General features: G+C 43.8%; 1 protein-coding gene across 1 annotated transcript; it reads right to left on the minus strand.

Moving 5' to 3' along the window:
- Positions 1–871: 871 nt before the first annotated feature.
- LOC125431686 (regucalcin-like) lies at positions 872–13,584 on the minus strand. Its single transcript, XM_048494708.1, has 7 exons — positions 13,501–13,584; positions 12,196–12,361; positions 10,156–10,338; positions 8,002–8,217; positions 6,372–6,503; positions 3,505–3,659; positions 872–1,058 (listed from the first exon to the last, which is right to left on the minus strand). The coding sequence occupies exons 2-7, from the start codon at positions 12,356–12,358 to the stop codon at positions 1,008–1,010; spliced, it is 900 nt and encodes a 299-aa protein (XP_048350665.1). The 5' UTR covers positions 12,359–12,361; positions 13,501–13,584; the 3' UTR covers positions 872–1,007.
- Positions 13,585–20,762: the final 7,178 nt, after the last annotated feature.

Below are 20,762 nucleotides of genomic sequence, written 5' to 3' on the forward strand. Positions count from 1 at the left end.
TACCATTAGCTCCCATTGGAAACAATGGGGGATGGAGCAACCCTTTTGGGGGTCCATAACTTTGGACCCCCTGAACCAACCTTCACCAAACCTTGGTGGTATCAGCAGGAGACTATCCTTATGATACCACCTAGGTTTAGTGAAGTTTGATTCAGAGGGTCCAAAGTTATGGACCCTCAAAATGATAGCCCCATCTACTATTAGCTCCCATTGGAAACAATGGAGGATGGGGTCACCCCCTTTGGGGGTCCATAACTTTGGACCCCCTGAACCAAACTTCACCAAACCTGGCTGGTATCATCAGGAGAGTCACCTGACGATAGCCTGACATTTTGGTGCCACTAGCCTAAAAATCGCGCCCCCTGCAGGCCAAAATTGAAAAAACAGTTAAAAAATACAGAAAGCCACAAACGAACCTGCAATTTTTGCGCCCATCACAAGGTGGCGCCCGGGGCACTTGTCCCCGGATGTCCCCATGGTAGCTACGCCTGTGTGTCATGGTTAAGAGCAGGTGGATTCTAATCTGCAGAACCGGATTTGATTCCCCTCTCCTCCACAGAGTTGCAGCATCTTATCTGATGAATCTGATTTGTTTCCGCACTCCTACATTCCTGCTGGGTGACCTTGGGCTAGTCACAGTTCTTCGGAACCCTCTCAGTCCCACATACCTCACAAGGTTAGAAGAGGAAGGGAAAGGAGTTTGTAAGTCCTTTTGATTCTCCTTAGGAGAGAAAGGGGGTATAAATCCAAAATCTTTTTCTTCTAAAATAATAAACTTAAATTGAAAGGGGTACATAGAATTCCAAAATACTATAAAGACCATTTTAATTTCTATTATTGTTTTCTGTTTCATTAACATTTTTGGCACCAGACAAAACAGTTCTAAATATAGGCACAACTATAGCTATCAGGAAAAAGAAAGTTGCACAATTTTACAATCTTCTTTTAGTTCAGGATCTGTTCTTCCTCATTGCTGATTCTGCCTGAGTTGCTTTCAGCCTGAACAGTTAACCAGCAAAGTAGTACTGTGGTATTCCTTTCACTCCCAATCCTGTTATCTGTTTTTAAAAAGGAAGAGATTATTAGTTTGTTTCTTCAAGGCAGATGCTGCAGTTCTCACTTTCCCTAGATCTTCTACCTTGAGAGAGTCAGCAATGGCCAACAGAGGTGTACCATGGGTAAATGGTGCCCGGAGACAAATTGTCTCTGGGTGCCCTCCCCACCTGAGGGAGAGGCTCCACTCCCTCACTGCCACCCCACCACCACACCTGGGGGTGGGGCTCTGCCCCCTCGCTGCCGCCCCTCACTGTTGCCCCACCCTGCACCTGGGGGCAGGGCAGGACTCTGTCCCCCCCACATTCTGCCCCCCCCCCACCCTGCCAGCTGGGCTCCCAGCTGGCAGATCGCAGCCCCATCTGCAGGCCAGAACAGACTGCGATCCGCGCTCTCAGAGAGCTGCTTTTATAAGCACTGAGGCGCGGAGCGGGGCTCAGGGGGTATGGCCACGCCTCCCCAAGCCCCACCCCTAGCCTCAGGGCTTATAAAAGAAGCTCTCCGAGGCCGGGGACCACAGCAAAGCAGAAGGGGCTGCTGGCTGGGAGCTCAGCTGGCAGGGGGAGGGGTGGTGGAGCCGGGCGCCCTTGACCCTGCCCATGTCGATGATGACATGGATGAGGTTGAGGACACTTGGAGACGATGAGGCAGCAGGAAGTCCTGCTGCCTCGTCAGCTTTGAGCACCCTTGACCCCCGTCCATGTCGTCATCGACATGGGCAGGGCCAAGGGCACCCAGCTCCGCCTCTCCACTGCCATCTTCCTGGTCATATGGGGGGCCAATTTTGCACCCCCCACATGACCAGAAGAGTGGCACCCAGTGGCACCCAAATACACCACTGATGGCCAAACAGTGATTGCAGGAGATAAGTCAGGTTAGATATTTAAACTGACAAGGCTGCAGACAACAGAAAAGTTGATTCACAGTGAGGTAGCCATGTTTCCCTCAGGACATGGACAACTGTCATGGCAGCAGTTGTGTTCTTTGGTTTCCTGGGGGCTCCTTAAATTCTGGTCCTGTGACCACCAATTTGCTGGACAGTAATTGACTTCCAGTAATCTACCTTACTATGCATAGTTCCCTGGAAACCTAATCTCTGGTGAGGCCAACAGCCATCAACCAACTCCACTGATGTTTCTGTAATTAAGCTGCATAATAGCCCTAATGCAGGGAAGGACCCATTCAGCAATCATCATTCCCCTGGACAGAAGTATCTGAAAGTCCTGGTCATTTGTCTGCCCTCAGGATCATCAGATAACAATGTCATCCCACCATGTAGATGTCACTTTTGCTATGCCTCCATTTTCCCATCCAGCAGTTAAAATTGCCCAATAAAATTCAAACCTCTCGGGTCTAAATCCAACCCCAGTCTTGGAGAATACTGACTACTTCATTCCCAGCCTTTTTCAAATCTGTACCCAAATAGCCTTGGTCCAAAACTTTCACCTGCTGCCCCTGTGAGTTGGAAGTTTGCAACTAGCCTCAGTCTCTGGCCCGCTTTCCTTTCCTTTTCTATAAATTAGCATGTGGGATTGCCTGACACAGCTGTGCCACCTTCTGTTCCTTCCTTCCAGACCCTCCAGAACTTCCATTCTCTCTAAGACAGACTTGCCTGTTTTGTTCCTCACCCCCCCCCTCCATTGTTTCCTTTTGTAATTGTATTCCTTAGAAATTAGGCATTGTTCAGGTGTTATGATTTACTGTGTGCTCAGTCCTCTGTATGTCTCTTGCTGTTCAACTCATTAGTTCTCAAAATCAAGATTTCAGCTTTGATTCTATGTTCCCGCCCAAGGACAGGACCACCCCATTTAGAGCCTTGCACATGGCCGGCACAAAGGCCGGGCCGGCTTTTATAGGCACTAGCCGGCCTCCCCTCAAGCGATGTTGCCTGCCCTCAAGGGGCATGGCTGGGAGGACCCACCCCCATCCGCCAGGGGCTTCCTCTTGCCCTTCCTGGGCAGCAACTGCAGCTGCAGTGATTCATGGCCGCTCTTTCTGCTTGTTTTGTTTTTTTCTGGGAATCCCACTGTTCCCATAGCAAAGCACTATCCATATACATGAGACAGTGGTCCCTTGATATAATTGTTCCCAGCAATACATAGGTGTGCTTGACATGCAAGGAGGCCACTGAGGCCACTTGGGTAGTAACTACTAACGGGAGCAGTGATACAGCAACATTTTAAAAAAACACATACTGTTTCCTTCCTGTCGTCTGAAAGAGCCTAAAAGTTCTGCTGCACATGCACAGTATCCCAGCTGTCCCTGCCCACAGAACAGCAGGAACTCCGGCAGGGAGAGAATCAGGAAGTAGGGAGTGGAGTCATGTGGCAGCAGGGAAACTCCACTTCAAAGCTCACACTTGTGCCACAGAAGGTGAGTGAATAACGGTCCTAGGTCAGAAGACTTAATTTTTTTTCAATCCATTTTATGAAGGAAACAAGATCTGTTTACCTTGAAAATCTCCCCAGCCTGAGGTTCCTTTGCTAAGGCTGAACTATTAAGTCCATCGTAGGCAGAAGTGACATACATTTCAGAATAGTCCTTTCCACCAAAGCAGCAAGATGTGATCCTGGACACAGGCATCTTCACAGTTTGAATCCTTCTCCCTTTAGGCCCATGCAGATTAAGCAGATAAATTTTGTCTGAATAACTTTGTGTAACAAGTTAGAGGTGTATGTTTGGAGACATCATGTAATATACATGCAAAAAGCACCTTATTGGTATTTTCCAGATATATTCTGGTTCCTGGATTGCATCTGAGATTTGCCAGGATTTGAAGAAATGGGTCCCAAAAATCTTGGAAATATTCAGGAATATTGGGAATACTGGGAGCAAGAACTTTGAGGTTCCCAGGGCTGTATTTCCCCCCTGAATTTTGCTGTGTGGCTCTGCCAGTGTGTTTCCAGGACTTGGTTTCAACTTGCCACATTGATTTGACTTGGATTCTGTGCTTTAAATTTAGTTCTATGGGTCTTGCAACATGTGTCCTTCATACAAGTTGGTTTGAGTTAAGTTTGTGGTGGATTCTCTCTTTTGACATTGCCTTGTATTCTTGGGTTTACCGTGGGATGACTCTCTAGTTTTACAGTTGTTGCTTTTGCCACAGAGTTCCTACTCTGGGGGGCTGTATGGTTTCCAGGCTGTATGGCCATGTTCTAGCAGCATTCTCTCCTGATGTTTCGCCTGCATCTGCATCTGGCATTTTCAGAGGATCTTCAGACAGCCCAGAAACCACACAGCACCCCAGTGATTCCGGCTGTGAAAGCCTTCGACAATACAGCTCCTACTCTGTTTGTGTGGAAGATTCTCTGATTTTCATTGCCTTGGATTCTCAAATTGGGCATCTGTTGTATTGGGTTTGCCACATTGTCCCATGCTTCTGATGGGATTTCCTGTTTTGCTTGCTGTTGTGCTTTTGGCTATTCTTTGCTCTAGATAAAGCATGGAATTTCCCTCACAGGAAACAAGGATGGCTGATGGCATTCTGTTCAGGGACCCCAAAAATTAGACCTCTTGTTACAATTCACTTGAAACTTGGGGGCTATATGAAGGACAGGCACCAGCAGTTCTGTGGCAGTTTTCAGTGCAATCTGCTCCAAAAAACAGCCCTTCGACCCCTGCAGGAGGATTCCCCTGAGGGAATAATGGAGGTGAATAATATTGGAATCCCCTCCCCGAATGGATCCAAATACCCAACTGGTATTTGGAACCCACATAATTGAGAATAATATTTTTTCAGCTCCCTCATATCCAGATAGGAAAAATACTCCCCCACCCAAGATGTACATCTGTATGACAAATAATAATTGATTAGCGTACATCTTGATAACATCATAGTAAGAGTTATGGTATAACTGAGATTACCAAAGTATTTTCTACCTAAAGCTGTTTCTTCTTGAGACTTGAGTAGCCCAATCCAGCAGCAAAAAGAGAAAAGAAATCTGGCCACCTGGAAAGCTCTCAAGTGGGGTAAGTCTGAGGCTCAAGCAAGGCACTTCCAACTCTAAAGCCTGAGTGGTAGTCAACTTAAGTCAGCTCCACCCCCAGGAACGCCCCAGCCCACCTCCCCCCTGTGCTGGTGTCTACTCAAACACTAATGTAGTTCCACAGTGGTAGAGGGGTCAAATGCACCAGCATGGCCAGATGCCATTTTGCCCCTCCCCCATTTGAATTGGGCCATAAGTCTTATTATTTTGTTGTGAAATCAGCTAATCCTCTCAAGTAATATCTTGCAGCAATGGTTGTTGTTGAATATGTTGAACTCTCTGACCTGTTATTGTTGAACTCTATCCTCTTTGCAACCAAAATGAATTTGCTTATTGATTCTGGCTTCAAAAGAAAACAGGTGAATTGACAGAACAACACCATGACATCACCATCATCATAAGAGAATTCACATTTGTTAAATAAGTCTGCTGCTGGGTCATTTTAGGCAAAACTGTTGCTTCTGCTACATATTTTACTAGTGGAAAGGAACCTGTTAGACTGGGCCTATCCCATTGGTTTTAGTCAATTGCCCTTTTCAGACATTGCATATGAGGGTATCCCAATTGGGCAAACTGAGAGCCATTCACTGCCTATGATCTTCCCCATATGCAAAGACACTATCTTTTTTAAATAGGGCGTCATGAATATTTAAACTGAAAATTCATATGTTGCCCCATTCAGATTAATGGTAACCACATGTATTTGGAGGACAACAGGTGACATAAAATTCAATACCCACAGACATAAACTCTGAAGAATGTTGGTGTGGACCTTTAATAGGCACAAATTTAACAGAATTAATATAAACAGCAAACACACAGCTGCTTTGAGGGGACAATGTGAGATGTAATAGCCCTTCTTTCTGATGAGGAGTGATTACTCAAGATCAGATTGTGTTAATATAACCCAAATGGTAATGTAACACTGTGTGTTAAGGAGACCACAATATGTAATGGAGAAAAACATGTTTTGAAGACCATATATGCTGGTTTAAATGGAGTGGGTTTATTGTGTGAACACTAGCAGCTTGTGGTTCTCAAAGGTTAACTGCTACATGTCTTATTGGTAAAAAGGGAAAACAAAAATATTAGCTTCTCATAATGTGTAACCTGGCATCGAACCACTCCAGGAGAAGGTAGATTGACTACCCAGGAGTGCCTTCAGAATATTTCTTGTGCTCATCAAGGGACAAATATTTAAAGACATTCCATGAATATATCTACATATATCTTGAATAAAGATAAAAATCACATCCAAGGAAAATGCTATTAGTGAACACTTCCGTTCCACACTTGGCTCAGATAAATACAGGCTTTTTGTTGATCTTTTACCTTTCTCGGGGTCAATTCGGATCACTCGTCCACCATCAATGCAGGCCACCCAAAGTTTTCCTTCCACATCAATACACATCCCATCAGGCATTGCTTCCTCCTTTTCCATCTTGTACACGGTTCTGCAATCACCTGCAGAAGGAATCATACATCCAGCATGGTTGGGCTGTAACAGAAATATTGCTCCTGTATATTTTCACTCTAGCAATTCACTGGGTATTTAAAAAAAACCTTCAGATATATGGGCTCTAACAATTTAGAAGCTTTCTTCTGTCTCTTGCCTTCTGATAGAAATCCTGTTATGGGCTCACAGTTCAACTACAGTGAATGGTTATAGCTTGGCCTAAAAGGACACATGAAGGGAGTCATTGCCTTTCACAAAAGAACATTCTTTATTGAATGTTCCTTCTATCAAAGCTAAAAGTTAGGACTTTATATTCTAATAGGTGGGGGGATCTGTAACAGCACAAAAACATCCAGCAGAAGAAGTAATGGGGGCACGCTGCTGCCACCAATTCCGTTTGGCTTTTTTGTTGTTGTTGTTGGTTCCAGATTTCTACAGTCCCAATGCTATTTCATTGTTTATTGAATGTCCCATTTTGTTGACCGTATTGACTCATTCTTTGTAAACAGCCTTGAGTACAAGTGAGAACTATAAATAACGTTTTAAAAAATTACTTTTCAACTTTTGGACAGGTTTCAGCACTTCAGCTAAAAGGAGTCAACAGATGTGCAAGCATGTTTTAAAAAACCAGCAGATGGCAGCATTTGGAAAGGAAAAAAAGAGTTGTGTGAGCAGCTGAAAATTAAACTCTTCAGGTTGCATGATCTCTCCCTGTCTCATCTATATGTCATGCCATATATAGTATCTGCTGCTAGCAGGAATACCCTCTTACATCAGCCTGAATATTTGTAAATAAAGCAGATATTTGGCACACATCCCATCTAAAGGAAATTGGAGTGGGCTCCCACAGTCTCTGGAATTTTTTGTTGCTTGTGGAAGTGGGGAGTGCACAAGAATACAGTGCAAAATATGGGTCACCTTTCTCTAGCAGTGCTCTTCCATGACCCCACAGCTCCAGTACGTGAGCATTCCTTATCACTGCATGTGCCACGGGTAAGCTGCCTCTGTTAAATTGGTGCCTGCCATACAGTCCTAGGAATCACTGGACAGTTATCTGGAAAAAAAGTGTCAACACTAAATGTAGCATCTTATTGTATAAGCCTTCATGAGTTCAGGCTATATTATATATGGGGAACTGGCAGAATATGGAACTGCCTGGTATATTATAACCAGCATGGAAAGTAAATTTCAAATTCCTTGGTTTTAAAAATATGATCCTTTAATTAATTTTTAAAAAAAGAAAATACATCACAACAACCTGCCCACTTCAAAGTTACTTTTCTACAAACATCCGCTTCATTTGGTCAATAAATAATTGTTTTGCGTCAGTAATTTTAAAAAACCACAGAGAACGAAGTTTGTACCGTACTTCAAATTGGCCTACTGAGATCAGTTGTAATTCCAGGAGATCTCCAGGCAACCCATTGACTACAACGGAATTAGAAAAGGGTAGCCCTGTTTAGGATTACCCTGATAGTCTCTAAAATCTGAAGAAAAAATAGGTACCAATTCTTCCTGTGTGTTCATCATAGCTATAAGCACGCACAGCATAAGCCAGGCTGTCGATGTGGAAGAAAGTTCTGTGATCCAGTGACCATTCCAGACCATTTGAGATGTCCACATGATCTAACTGCTTCACAACACTGCAGTCAGGGAAAAGGGTATACAGAGCTCCTTGGCGCCTTGCTCTCACACCAGGCGCAGTCTCCTCTGCCATGGTACCTAGGAAATAAGAAGGCGAAGCAGATAAGAGGCCCTGCAGTGCTGAGTAAAGAAGGTAACTATGGTCATTGCTTTACCCAAGATCTCTGGTGGATTCCACACAGCAAATATATAACGGGTTGCAGTCATTATAAAGCAATCCGTTTTCCGTTTTCCCCGTTCACATGCATGCCATGCAGGCAGCGATTGGAACCCACAGAAAGGATACAGGTTGCTTTTGCTCCTTCACACAGAGATGATTCTCTCTTTTTAAATTTCCTGCAACACATGCGTAGCTGTGCAGGCAGACAGAAATGAACCCCTGCAGCCATGCCTAACATCCCACAATACGATCGGCTGTACCTGTGTAGCTGCACATGTGCAACATGGAAAATTTTTAGAAAGAAAGAAAACGGGAACTCCCTGCAACAGCAGGACAATAATGAACATATTGCTATGGCAGGCGGATTCTCCCTGACTGTGGACGGTGCAGTGGAATAGAGGGAAATAAAGTGCCTCCTGCCTGGCTGTTCACGTGGGGGCTGCTCCAAACCAGGATTTTGCACACACAAAAAATCACTGGTTTAGGGATTTTTGAAAATCCCAGGTTGGGGGAAATAAAACAGGGCTAACTGTTTTAGGGGACAGGACCTGTGCAACGCCCACCCCCAAAAATGGTTTGTATTACGCTCTACACCCATTATATTTGCCCTGTGGGGATCCACCTCTGTCAAGTCTGATTCATTTTCTTAGGAGCTTCAATAGGGAACTTTGTTAAAAGCCTTATGACTCACCAATTATATAAACCTACCAGATTATCCCCATTAACACATTTGCAGACCAAAAGCTCAGTAGAGAAAGCCCCATTCTGATTCTTCTTCACCCAAGCTTCTTCTGCTGTATATGTTGGACATTACTGCCCATGTTATAAACATAACATTCCACAGTAATATTTAGAGATTATTTTCTTCCCTGCCAGTGTATCATGAACAGAAGTTAGGACAATAAATCTTCCAGTGCCTGGATCTCCCACCCTATCCCTCCTGCTGAACTTTTCTTTTTCATTGGTGTTACAATGACCTTCCAATCCTGTAGCAGAGAGTGACGCATTACTTATTTCAGTTTGAACAATTTCACATTTGTAATTTTAAGAAACTTTTGGAGAGTTATCTGACCACAATGACATTTTTTTCTTTTTAATTTTTAATGATAAAAGCTTTTCATCCTCATTAGTTGTCAAAACCACTGTCTATACTGCTTATTTGTTCTATTAGAGTTTGTTCTAATCAATATCTTTTTTAGAAATCATATAAATCATTTAATCATATAATCATATGATAATGGTATATTGACATAATCAGGAATCATATAATAATCTAGAGATGAAAATTAAAATCCTAGAAATTAAAATCATTGTTTCATAATTAATATTTCTATTATAACATCTGACTATATATAGTGTTTCGCCTTATCCAAATTACTGATTATTCCAACCTTTTTGCTGATATTCTTTGCATCAAGATTATTTTGAGCCACCAGTAATAATTTGAAACACATTTCCAGACTAGGAGTCAGGGACTGATACTTTGTGCGTATTGCAATCAACTACATAGTAATCATTTTATCGGACTGTTTAACTCTACTCATGTCTTGCCTGTAAAAACAAATTATGCTCATTATTGGATACTTGAATTATTATTATAGATTCATCAGTTCCATGTCACTCTGTAGATAACATCTACCTGTGAGAAACACATTAGGAATAGGCAAACTGAAATGATACAGGGAAGGAGAGGGTGGGGAAGGAGGAGTGGCATGCAAGGGAGGGAGGGGGAGGGGGAGGGGGCCCAGCATCTGGACATGGCCCACCCACCCTAGCAGAGGGAGGGGAAGTGAGTGAGTGAGTGAGGGGTGGCATGCAAGGGAAGGGAGGGAAAGGGAGGGGGATATTCATATCACCTGCAAAAAAGTTCCCTTGTGGATCCACTTTCCCATCATTAAACCGGTTGTTTGGCTTATCTAATTCCTGCACAGAAATAGTAACAACTGCCTTGTTTTTCCAGTTCAAAAAGGCAAAGCTGGTTCCTAGAGCAATAACATAGTCTCCACTTTTGCGAAGGGCCACTGAACCAACGTGAGCAGCTGCAGATAGGAAAGAAATGAAGGAATATTAGGTTAGCAGAGTAGTCAAGGCACGTGGCGCAGCAGAGTCTGTCTGGTTTGTGTGTACAGCTAAGGAACAAGGTTACACATTAAACATCTTTATCTTTACAAAACTAATATAAGTGCTTTATTGAGACATCAGACAAATGTAGCCTAACTAGCTAGGATGGATAGGGATGTAGGAGGTATGTCCTGCCCTCATGGTGCCAAGATAGATAAGAGTATGGACAGAAGGTGTCAGCTAGAAAGCAGATTTCCTGAAATTGGCAATCTTCACCAGGATCAAATATAGCTGGGACAAGGGAAGACAGGTGCCTCATATACAGGCAGAAAGGGGGCAGTAGCAGGAGGTAAGAAAGGTTCAATTGTCCAGCAGAGATAACTTGTTCTACAGCATGCACCCTGCTCCCCAAATTAGGCTATTGCTAGGAGGTGGGAGAGGCTCAGTTGCACAGAAGGATGGCTTGTTCTGCAACATGCATACCCGTTTCTCCAAATTATGCTGCTACTAGGAAGTGGGGGAGTCACAACTGCATGGAAAAGATGGCTTGTTCTGCAGTGGACATGCCCTGTTCCACTGATTGGTGGTGAACCTTTGGCACTCCAGATGTTATGGACTACAATTCCCATCTGCCCCTGCCAGCATGGCCAATTGGCTAGCAGGGGCTGATGGGAATTGTAGTCCATAACATCTGGAGTGCCAAAGGTTCGCCCCCACGGAGGAGAAGGAGAGAGAGAGACCTCAGAAGGGAGTGGCAACCCTTGAAAAGACAGAAGCTGCAGCTGTTAGTCAGGTGAGACTATGGCCAGCAAAGAAGAGAGGGAGCTAAAGGTTCCTGAGAAGATTTTCTAAGGTGTGAAGTTCTATGCAGTGTGAGACCTGCACCCTCGGGTAACCTTCCTTGGGCTCACTAATCTCCTGCCTTCCCCAGCTGAGGCACACTGAACTCTTCCACCTGCAGAACTTTCCAGTTGCTTGGCTTCCTGGCCTTTCAAGGACTATGTGTTGACAATGGCTGTGGTAGGCTTTGGGCACACAAGGCTTCTGAGGGGGCTTAGGATTCATTTTAAACACTCTCGGGGTGTGGAAGAGTTTTGGGGGTTCGTGACTATTAACAGTTTAGAAGGCTTGGTGACTATTTTTCTTGCCCCCACACATCTTGTCTCTGTTGAGGCTCTACAAGCCCTGGAGCAGCCTGGAGTCAAATGGAGCAAATGGGCATCCCAAGCACTTCAAAACTGAGAGCTGTATTATGCTTGGTTTTGCCCAAGGCCACAAGTAGACCTGCCCCCTCAGCTAATAGGCTTGGCCTTCCCCGAAGAGCCTGATTTTGCACCTTCGGGAAATGGAGGTGGCAAGTTCTGATGTGGCACATTATGTTCTGTGTGTGAGGGGAGGAGATGCCTGGAAACTAATTTCCATGTTCTCTGCATTATTAAGGTAACTTGCAAATTCAGTAAAGTAATGTGATGTAAGTAGGCTCAGCCTGGGTTAGTACTTAGATGGTTGACCACCAAGGAAATCCAGGGCCACTACACAGAGAAAAGCAATAGCAAGCCACCTCTGTCTCTTGACTTGAAAACCTGAAAGAGTGACCATAACTCAGCTGCGCTTTGACGGTACTTTGTACCCACACACACTATATGCATAGCAGCCACAAAGAACTCTGTCTAAAAATCAAAGATTTTTATCGACCTTGACTTAGAGCTTGAGGTGCCTTGGAATTCTTTTACAGAAACCATAATGATAATTAGTAACAAGTAATTTCTCTAATTCCAAAAAATAGCTCCAAGGACTAGAGTTGTTTAACTATTTAAACAAAGCAAGTTCCTTACCCACAAACACACTCTGAATTTCATTGGTGACTGAGTTCCAGCGGCAAACTTTCTGTGAATTGATATCCACATAAACAAGGGAATTCTCCCTTTCCTCCCAGACTGGACACTCTCCCATCCTGTTCTTTTCCTTCACTACAGACTCAATCTTAATGGAAGACATTGTCTGCAAGACAGAAAACTGTCAGCATGACACAAAATTCATTTTTAATTAAAACATTTGTCAGAATTTATTAGTGAACTGGGGGTGGTGGGTATGTTTAAAGCAGAAAACATTGACAAAATATTTGTAGGATAGTCTCTATCAGTGAGTATGAGATAATAGTTCCTTTGGTATATGCCAATTTAAATATATCTTTGAAAACTGGCTCAGGCAATAGGTTAGTTCAGAGCCATAGAAGAGGTAGAGATAATTGTTAAAAAGTGCTTGAAATGGTTGTTGCATTGATGAAGCTCCTGTTTCTCGTAATGTTGAATGGCATTGGCTGGTCAGGGTAATAGAGGCTACTGCTGCTTTGCCTCAGTGACCTCCCCCACAAATGTGTCACTAATTGTGAGGCTCAGACAGTATAAGGGACAGCATCAAAAGTTCCTGGCTTTGAAAATATTATATTTAAACAACAAATCTTCCACCACAGAAATGGTTGAATACCCACTAGGAACGCATACACAGAGTTACTGTTGGATGATCACTGAGGTAAGGACACTCTCCCCTGACACTGGAGACACTAGTAACGGGCGTAAAAGGCCTGTTTGCCACCACGTCAGCTGTTTCACAACTATAATCCCTGTAATCTCTCCCACAGAACTTGATGACCATGGGAAAAAGTAATAATATGAGGTGTAGTTTTACTATTTAAGAATCATGGGACATGACAGATCAATTGAAGCAGCCAGTTATAGTTATTTTTTACAAAACTATGACAAACGTTTACCAAGGGTAGCAACCTAACCATTTTGTAAAATTTAAAAGTTTCAAAAATCAACTCAGAAAAGATTTCTCATTGGCTAGTCCAGGCAGAGATGATACTATCATGAACAAAAGTACATAACAGAATGAGTAAAGGATTAATTACAAGACTCAGCAGGATCAATTAAGAGATAGTTGGTGCAATGTCTTAATTCACTGCTTTCAGAAACACAGCTCAGGGCTGATTCATGCTGTAACTTCTCCATTCCTAACTCCTTTGAGAAATGTACCACATGAACAAATTTAGCCTGAGAGCAGTTTGCATCCTTCTCTACTGATTTAAAGTGTCCGTTTTTTCCCTTCACAGTGAAAGCAGAAACTCATACTCAACTCACCTATGACTGCAGACTGAAATCACAATAAAATAATTCCTTCACAGTACATCCCACTGTTCCTTCCAATTATGTATTCTATTTTGTTGAATTCTTGAGTTTGCCTTAAGTTTACGTTTCCTTTCTGTTGTGAAACAGGAAATTATGAACCATAAGAGGTAGTGAAGCAACATTCCAAACGGTCTTTCCAACCCATCAACATGTATTCCACAGCTGCCAATCAGATGCCCCCAGAAGGTCTATGAGCATTTCAAATCCATCACCTGCTGTTGTCCCAGCTCGGGTATTCAGACGTTTCTTTTCCTGAACATGAAGGTTCCATTTAGTCACTGTGGATAACAGCCAGTGATTGACCTTCTAACATTTTCAGCACAGTCATATTGGTCTCTCTGGATTTTTGCATGCACTCAGCAAGCAAACAAGCAAGGCATAGCTAGTCATTGAAACTGGGAGCGAGGCACAACCACTCCTGCCCACTCAATTTCCTTCTTTGTTTTTCTCTTTCCCACCCATGCACCCACCAACCAGCCTTTCATCTACACCCCAACTTCAGCAGTGCTTATTATTTACTTCTTTTATACCCCACCTTTCTCCACACTGGTATTTATAGAGCACTATGCTCGTAGTTGAGGTTGTGTTTTTTTAAGTTAGCCTAATTGCTTTGTATTCAGATATAATCAGATACCTGCCCATTGGAATATGCAGATTGCAATTTGTATCTAGTCAGTAGTCACATAAACCAAGCATGTCATTTTACTTTTTATCAGGTTTTTCTTAAGAGGCTGTCCTACATCACACAGTGACCTCTATTGCTATTTTGAGCATCAAGGAGTTACTCTGCCATTTCTATTTAACAACAGTTTATTTTGTTCTTCAAATCAGACTTTAGGATGTATTCACACAGAAACCTGTGCAACTCAGGCCAAGCAACTGTCAGAATGCCAGAAACTGAAGTTACTATGAGGCTTTGATTATTTTTTTCTATACTTCACAATTTACCTGGAAAAACTGAATCATCCCATTTACTCTCCCTGTGCACACCCTCTTTGTTCCACTTCTCTTTTCAATGACAAAATCTTAAATAATTTATAATGAAGAGCTTTTATACTGTGTTTGATATGTTTCTCTTCTATCTCCAGTTTCTTAAACAGTGCAATACTGACACAATTGGCTTTTAAGTACACATAATCTTAATTTCTTGGATTTCATTTACAGGACGATGAACTACAACAGTGGTAGTGTTTCTCTTCTCCCACATCTCCTGAGGAAAACGCCTTATTGACATTGATGGCAAATGGAAACTTCAAGCACTGGATATACAGCCATACAATATTCGCAGTATTGCCAGATGGAGGAAAAAGGTCTAGTTGGAAGGAACTGATAACTCTTCTAAGGTTAACGCAAGGTGTGCTCCATTTCGATTTTGATTGGCCACTTTCCAAATGCATAATTCTTACTGTAGATCTCTGTCATTCATTCCTCTGGCCTGTTCCAAAGTATCTTTTCCCTTGATATCCTTCAGACTGACGAGCTAAGAATGCTTTATTTCTGCAAAGTTATTTTGTCTTCAGGATCCTCACATTTATACAATTACCACTATCTCCCTTCCTGAATTTGTCAAATTTCAAAAAAGTCCTCTGTGATACCTTACTTGGTGCCCTTCATCAGTGGTCAAGAAAAAGATTTTGCTGATCCAGCTTTGAGCTCTCCTTTTCAATTAACCCCTTACATTCTAAAATATTTATCTTACCTTAGAGGACTGAGAAGAAGGACTTCACCAGCTGAGGACAACTTGAGTGATTTTGCAAGTTGTTTGTGAATGAATACAGTCACCCGTGACTGTATAGTCCTATCTGAAAACAAATACCTGTAGGATGTAGCTCCGCTTCTCCTCTTGGTGTGGCTCTTTCTATTGTGAAGTTCTTGCCTAATGCTATTCAAACTATGAAAAACAAAAACCAATTATGAAAGTCTACTAATAGTCTTGGGCAGGTCCAGCAATAAGTGTTAGTTACTTTCTCACAAGCACAGGGAACAGAAACTAACAAAGAAAGAAACAGTTGTTTTAGACCAGGGGTCTGCAACCTGTGGCTCTCCAGATGTTAATGGACTACAATTATAATCAGCCCCTGCCAGCATGACCAATTGGCATTGTAAGGGCCTGGGAATTGTAGTCCATTAACATCTGGAGAGCCATAGGTTGCAGACCCCTGTTTTAGACCCATGAAATTGCTGGGCATGGCAATTATTCTACCTTGAAAAGTAACAAAACCACCCTGTGGGCCATTGTGATTCAAATGGAGAAGAAGAGTTTGAATTTATACTCTGCTTTTCTCAACTATAAGAAGTCTCAAAGCAGCTTACGAACTCCTTTCCTTCCTCTCCTCACAACAGACACCTTATGAGGTAGGTGAGGCTGAGAGTGTTCTGAGAGAACTGTGACTACCCCAAGGTTACCCAGCAGGCTTCATGTGTAGCAGCAGGGAGACAAATCCAATTCACCAGAAAAGACTCCGCTGCTCCTGTGGAGGAGTGGGGAAACAAACCTGCTTCTCCAGATAAGAGTCCACCTGCTCTTTACCACTATATTGCTACAACAGAGTTAGTTCATGGCCACACCAGATTTATGGCCACATTTATTAGTGATTAATAACTATTCTGATTCATGTTCCATAGTAATCACACCAAGGCATATTAGTGATCCTCCATACTAGTTAGTTCCAATCCTTCTTTTATTTGCCTTTGAATTTGAAAACCCCCAAATACTTGCAGAAATACTCACTAGACAGATCAAACTATTTTTAGGGTACATTCGTGGAAGCGGTCTGCATCATGGACTAAACCCACACATACTGTCCCTTAGACTGCAAGTAGCACACTGGTGGTAACATGCATTCATTGTGCAAAGTAGGAAAAGTAAGATGCTGGCTTCCTCAGTGCCATACCTTTTGATATTTTAAAGGAATGTGTTTCCATGCTCTTTCTACAACTCTCCAGTATAAAGTGGCAGTTCAGGAAATTCCTATCCAGCCTTGTACTTAAGACAGGCACAGAATTGTAGTCACCGATAAGAAATTCTCCCTTATTGCACATGCATAACCAGAAGTACAGTTCTGTGCACCAGCATGGTTGTGGGCTGGCCAGGGCATACCTGAATTTAGTTGCTAAGCCCTTTAAGCCTGGGAATGACTCCATCAGTGTCAGGAAGTTACGTGATGAATAAATATGGTGTAGCACCCATAGACAGCCTTGGAGGTTGTGATTCAAGTGTCCTCCCACTGTTGCAGCCACACCCAGGAGACCCAGAGCTGCTCAAGATGCCAACTAGGGCAGTGACCAATCAGTTCCCTCCCCTGTGGTGGCCAAGCCCCACCCCCTGGCCCTTCAGAACCCAGTGGCAAAGCTGGAATGGGGCAGGAGGTGCTATGCCCTAGGTGTGTGCCATTGGTGTCACATGGGGGGGGTGCGTGAAGGCAGGTCATGCCCCAGGCACAGTTTGCTCTCGCTCCGTCCCTGCAAGAACACCATTTAGGATGCAGCAAAGCTCATGAGTATTCTGTCTCAGAGCTCCCTGCCATGTGGATTTAAAGCAAGCAACAAGTCCCTTTGGTGATAGGAAAAGCACTTAGTATTACCGGGGGAGCATTTTGTGACAACACCTGAAGGGGAGAGCAAAGGCTATATTCTGTCACTGACTACTTCATTTCAGAATCCTGGCAGGTACCCCATCTCCAGAGGCTGGACACAAAGGGGAGATGTTCACTGGGCCTTTCCCCACGTTTCTCTCGGCCGCCGTCGCTGCGCGCAATTCCCAGCGTGTGGCATCCCTGGCGCGCGTCTGGGTGTCCCCACAACTTTGCAAGGGCACCAGGGTTGCCTCGCGCTGAGGGAGGCAGGACAGCAGCAGCATCAGGGCAGCTGCGCTGTCACTGCTCCTCTCGTGGGGAGTGCCGGGGGACCCCACGCTACTCTCCTCAAGTAGCGCGGGGCTTAAGGTAAGTGGGGAAAGGCCCAGTAAAGTAAACAAAAGCTAGTTCTCAAATGTGCCTCCCCTCCCATTCCCCTTGCATGTAACCAGAAGCCACACCAGTGACACTACCTCTCACACCCAAGCCCAGCAGTGCTGCAGTTGTGCAGGGGCAGCAAGAGTTGCAGCCTTTGGGCACCTTAGCGTCTCACATATAAGGGGGATTGGTGTGTGAGAAGTCTCTGGAAGAGCTGCTGGAGAAGAGAGCCCACGTTTTCATTTCTACACTGGGCTCTTTCCTTTGCCAGGCTCCCCCATCCCCAAAACAGGGGGCTTTACTGGCTCCCCCCTCTATTCTAAGTGGAGTAGGTTGCCACACAATCTCTGCAGGAGCTGCCTGTGCAACAGCTGCCACATTGAATGCATCATTAGCAGTCATTGAGCACTTCAACACAGGACATGTGAAAATGGTTTAGATGGTACCAGCCTGTGTCTCAGGGGGGACTGCAGCAGAGTTCATAATCCAAGGGCAAAGGAGTAAGTCTCTAGCAGGTTGTGATGGATCTGGCTCCACCCAACAAGGCATTCGTGGCTGCTTGTTGTTGCTACATGTTGTTACCCAAAATGCTGGGGTCTGTCCCTTTTAGAGTGGAGAATTAGTGAGTGTTGACCTTGCTTAATGAAAGGAGGCAACCAATACAAGATCTTTTCCACCAGATTTCCGCAAGAAATCCACAGAAATCCGGAGTTTAGCAAGTTTTTATTAGAAAAAGTAAAATAATAAACGTACAATCACACAAATGATAAAGCACCGAGAATGTACACACTTATAGGATACAAGTAGAGTTGAGGGAGCAGATTTGGAACAGATTGGGATTTGGGGGGAATAAGGTGATAATTACCTTGTCCAATGAGTAGAGTTCAACAACACGCTTTGAGCTCCGATAGAGATGGGGTAGAAAGGCAGCACTGGGAATAGTATACACAGAAAGAAAATAGTCCAGGAAAATACTGAACACATTGTACTGGTTAGACAGCCTAGTTATAGGGAACACAGGTGCTCAGAATATGCTAAAATTATGCTAATCTTCCCAGGGCAAAGGCTGTTCTTGTTCTTAATGTTCTAAGTCCAGGGAATACCTGGAGATTATTAGATTTTGGGGAACTGATACAATTACAGCTCCAGGATAATGCTAATGCAAGATCCAACCAAGAAAATCACTCGCCAAACCATCACATTGATTAAGAGCTCCTTCATTCAACCTGACACACACCAACAACTCTGCAAGTCAGAAGCTCTTCCACCCCGGTTATATGGACTCCCTAAAATCCACTCCATCCCACTCAGACCTATTGTGAGTGCGATTGGTTCCCCCACATATGAACTGGCAAAATTCTTGACTTCACAGTTACAAAGCCACATTGGACACACACGCATTATGTTAAAGACTCAGCCCACTTCATCGAAAAAAATAGCAATCTCCATCTCAACCCTAGTGACAGACTTATCAGCTTTGATGTTGTCTCACTGTTCACCAAAGTTCCAGTGAAAGACACACTTGCACTCATCGGCCAGATGTTTCCAGATGACATCACAGCTTTATTTCAACACTGCCTAACAACCAGCTACTTCCAATGGGACAATGATTATTATGAGCAGACCGATGGGGTAGCCATGGGAAGTCCCCTCAGCCCAGTGATAGCCAATTTCTACATGGAACATTTTGAGAAAGAAGCCCTCGAAACAGCACTCAGGAAATCCGCAACTTGGTTTCGATTTGTGGATGACACTTTTACAATCTGGAGCCATGGTGAGGAGGAACTGCTGAATTTTCTGGACCACCTTAACAGCATCCACCCAAACATCCAATTTACCATGGAAACTGAAAAAGAAGGAAAACTGCCTTTTTTAGATGTCTTGGTCTTTCGCAGACCCAACCACCAATTGGGCCACACAGTATACAGAAAACCAACACACAGACCGGTATCTACATAAAAACTCCAATCACCATTCACAACAGAAAAGGGGCATAATCAAAACTCTGACAGACTGTGCAAAACAAATTTGTGACCCTCACCTCCTCCCTGATGAAATCAATCATCTAGACTGGGAAGTGCAGGCTAATGGCTACTCCACAACAGAAATCAGAAGAGCTTTAAGACCAAGAGAAACCCAGAGGACTGAGGAGAAACAGCCCACCACAGGAAAAATATTTCTACCATACCTCAAGGGAATAACTAATCAAATAGGGAAACTGATGAAGAAACATAACCTACAAACCATCTTCAAACCTACCAGGAAAATATAGCAGATGCTACACTCAGCAAAGAACAAGAGAGACCCCCTCACTTCTACAGGAGTCTATCGCATACCCTGCAACTGTGGAAAGGTCTACCTAGGGACCACAAGACGCAGCATTCATATTAAGGAGCACGAAAGACACTGTCAGCTTAACCATCCTGAAAAATCTGCAGTTGCAGAACATATCTTAAACAAAACTGGACATAACATTTTATTTGAAAACACTGAAATTCTCGACAATTCAGAAGGTTACTTTGTCAGACTGCACAGGGAGGCCATTGAAATTCACAAACACCAAGGCAATTTCAACAGGAAAGAAGAGACTTTGAAAATTAGCAAAGCTTGGCTACCAGTACTTAAAAACACCAAAAGCAAACCCCAGGGGCATGCTAAGTTCATGAACAATGAACTTTACCCAAACACAGGATTTGCATTCACCGATACTTCTGCTGCTGAAGGGCATGAAAATGTGAATCACTCCCTGGATTGATAATCCCCACCCGCAATACAATGCTATCAACCACATCTTTGCATAACAAGTTCCACCCAAACACTTACTGATTGGTTCCCCACCCTGGGACATGGACAATATATACCCCAAACATTACCTTCTCTCTGGACAGTGTGTAACAGACCTCCCTCTGTGATACAGCTCTGAAGATGCCAGCCACAGATGCAGGCGAAACGTTAGGAACGAGATTCACCAGACCATGGCCAAACAGCCAGTGGCATTCCTGCCTAGGGACAGGGGGTACCCTATGTCCCCGGGCGCCCCTCCATTTGGTCACGTGGGGGGCGCCAACATTTCAGGTTCGTTGGTGTGTTTTTAATTTTTAAGTGTTTTTTCACGTTCCGGCCTGCAGGGGGCGCTATTTTAAGGCTAGTGGCACCAAAATTTCAGGGTACCATTCAGAGACTGCCCTGATGATACCACCCAAATTTGGTGATGTTTGGTTCAGGGGCAGCAAAGTTATGGACCCCCAAAGGGGGTGCCCC

Source organism: Sphaerodactylus townsendi, linkage group LG04 (genome assembly GCF_021028975.2).
Source record: "Sphaerodactylus townsendi isolate TG3544 linkage group LG04, MPM_Stown_v2.3, whole genome shotgun sequence".
NCBI classification, from domain to species: domain Eukaryota; kingdom Metazoa; phylum Chordata; class Lepidosauria; order Squamata; family Sphaerodactylidae; genus Sphaerodactylus; species Sphaerodactylus townsendi.

Excerpts from the sequence above, each read along its gene's own strand:
- LOC125431686 (XM_048494708.1), bottom strand. The coding sequence starts at position 12,358 with ATGTCTTCCATTAAGATTGAGTCTGTAGTGAAGGAAAAGAACAGGATG. Across the intron at positions 10,339-12,195 it reads AATTCAGAGTGTGTTTGTGG|CTGCTCACGTTGGTTCAGTG; the intron begins GTAAGGAACTTG and ends TCCTATCTGCAG. Across the intron at positions 3,660-6,371 it reads CCGAATTGACCCCGAGAAAG|GGAGAAGGATTCAAACTGTG; the intron begins GTAAAAGATCAA and ends ATGGGCCTAAAG.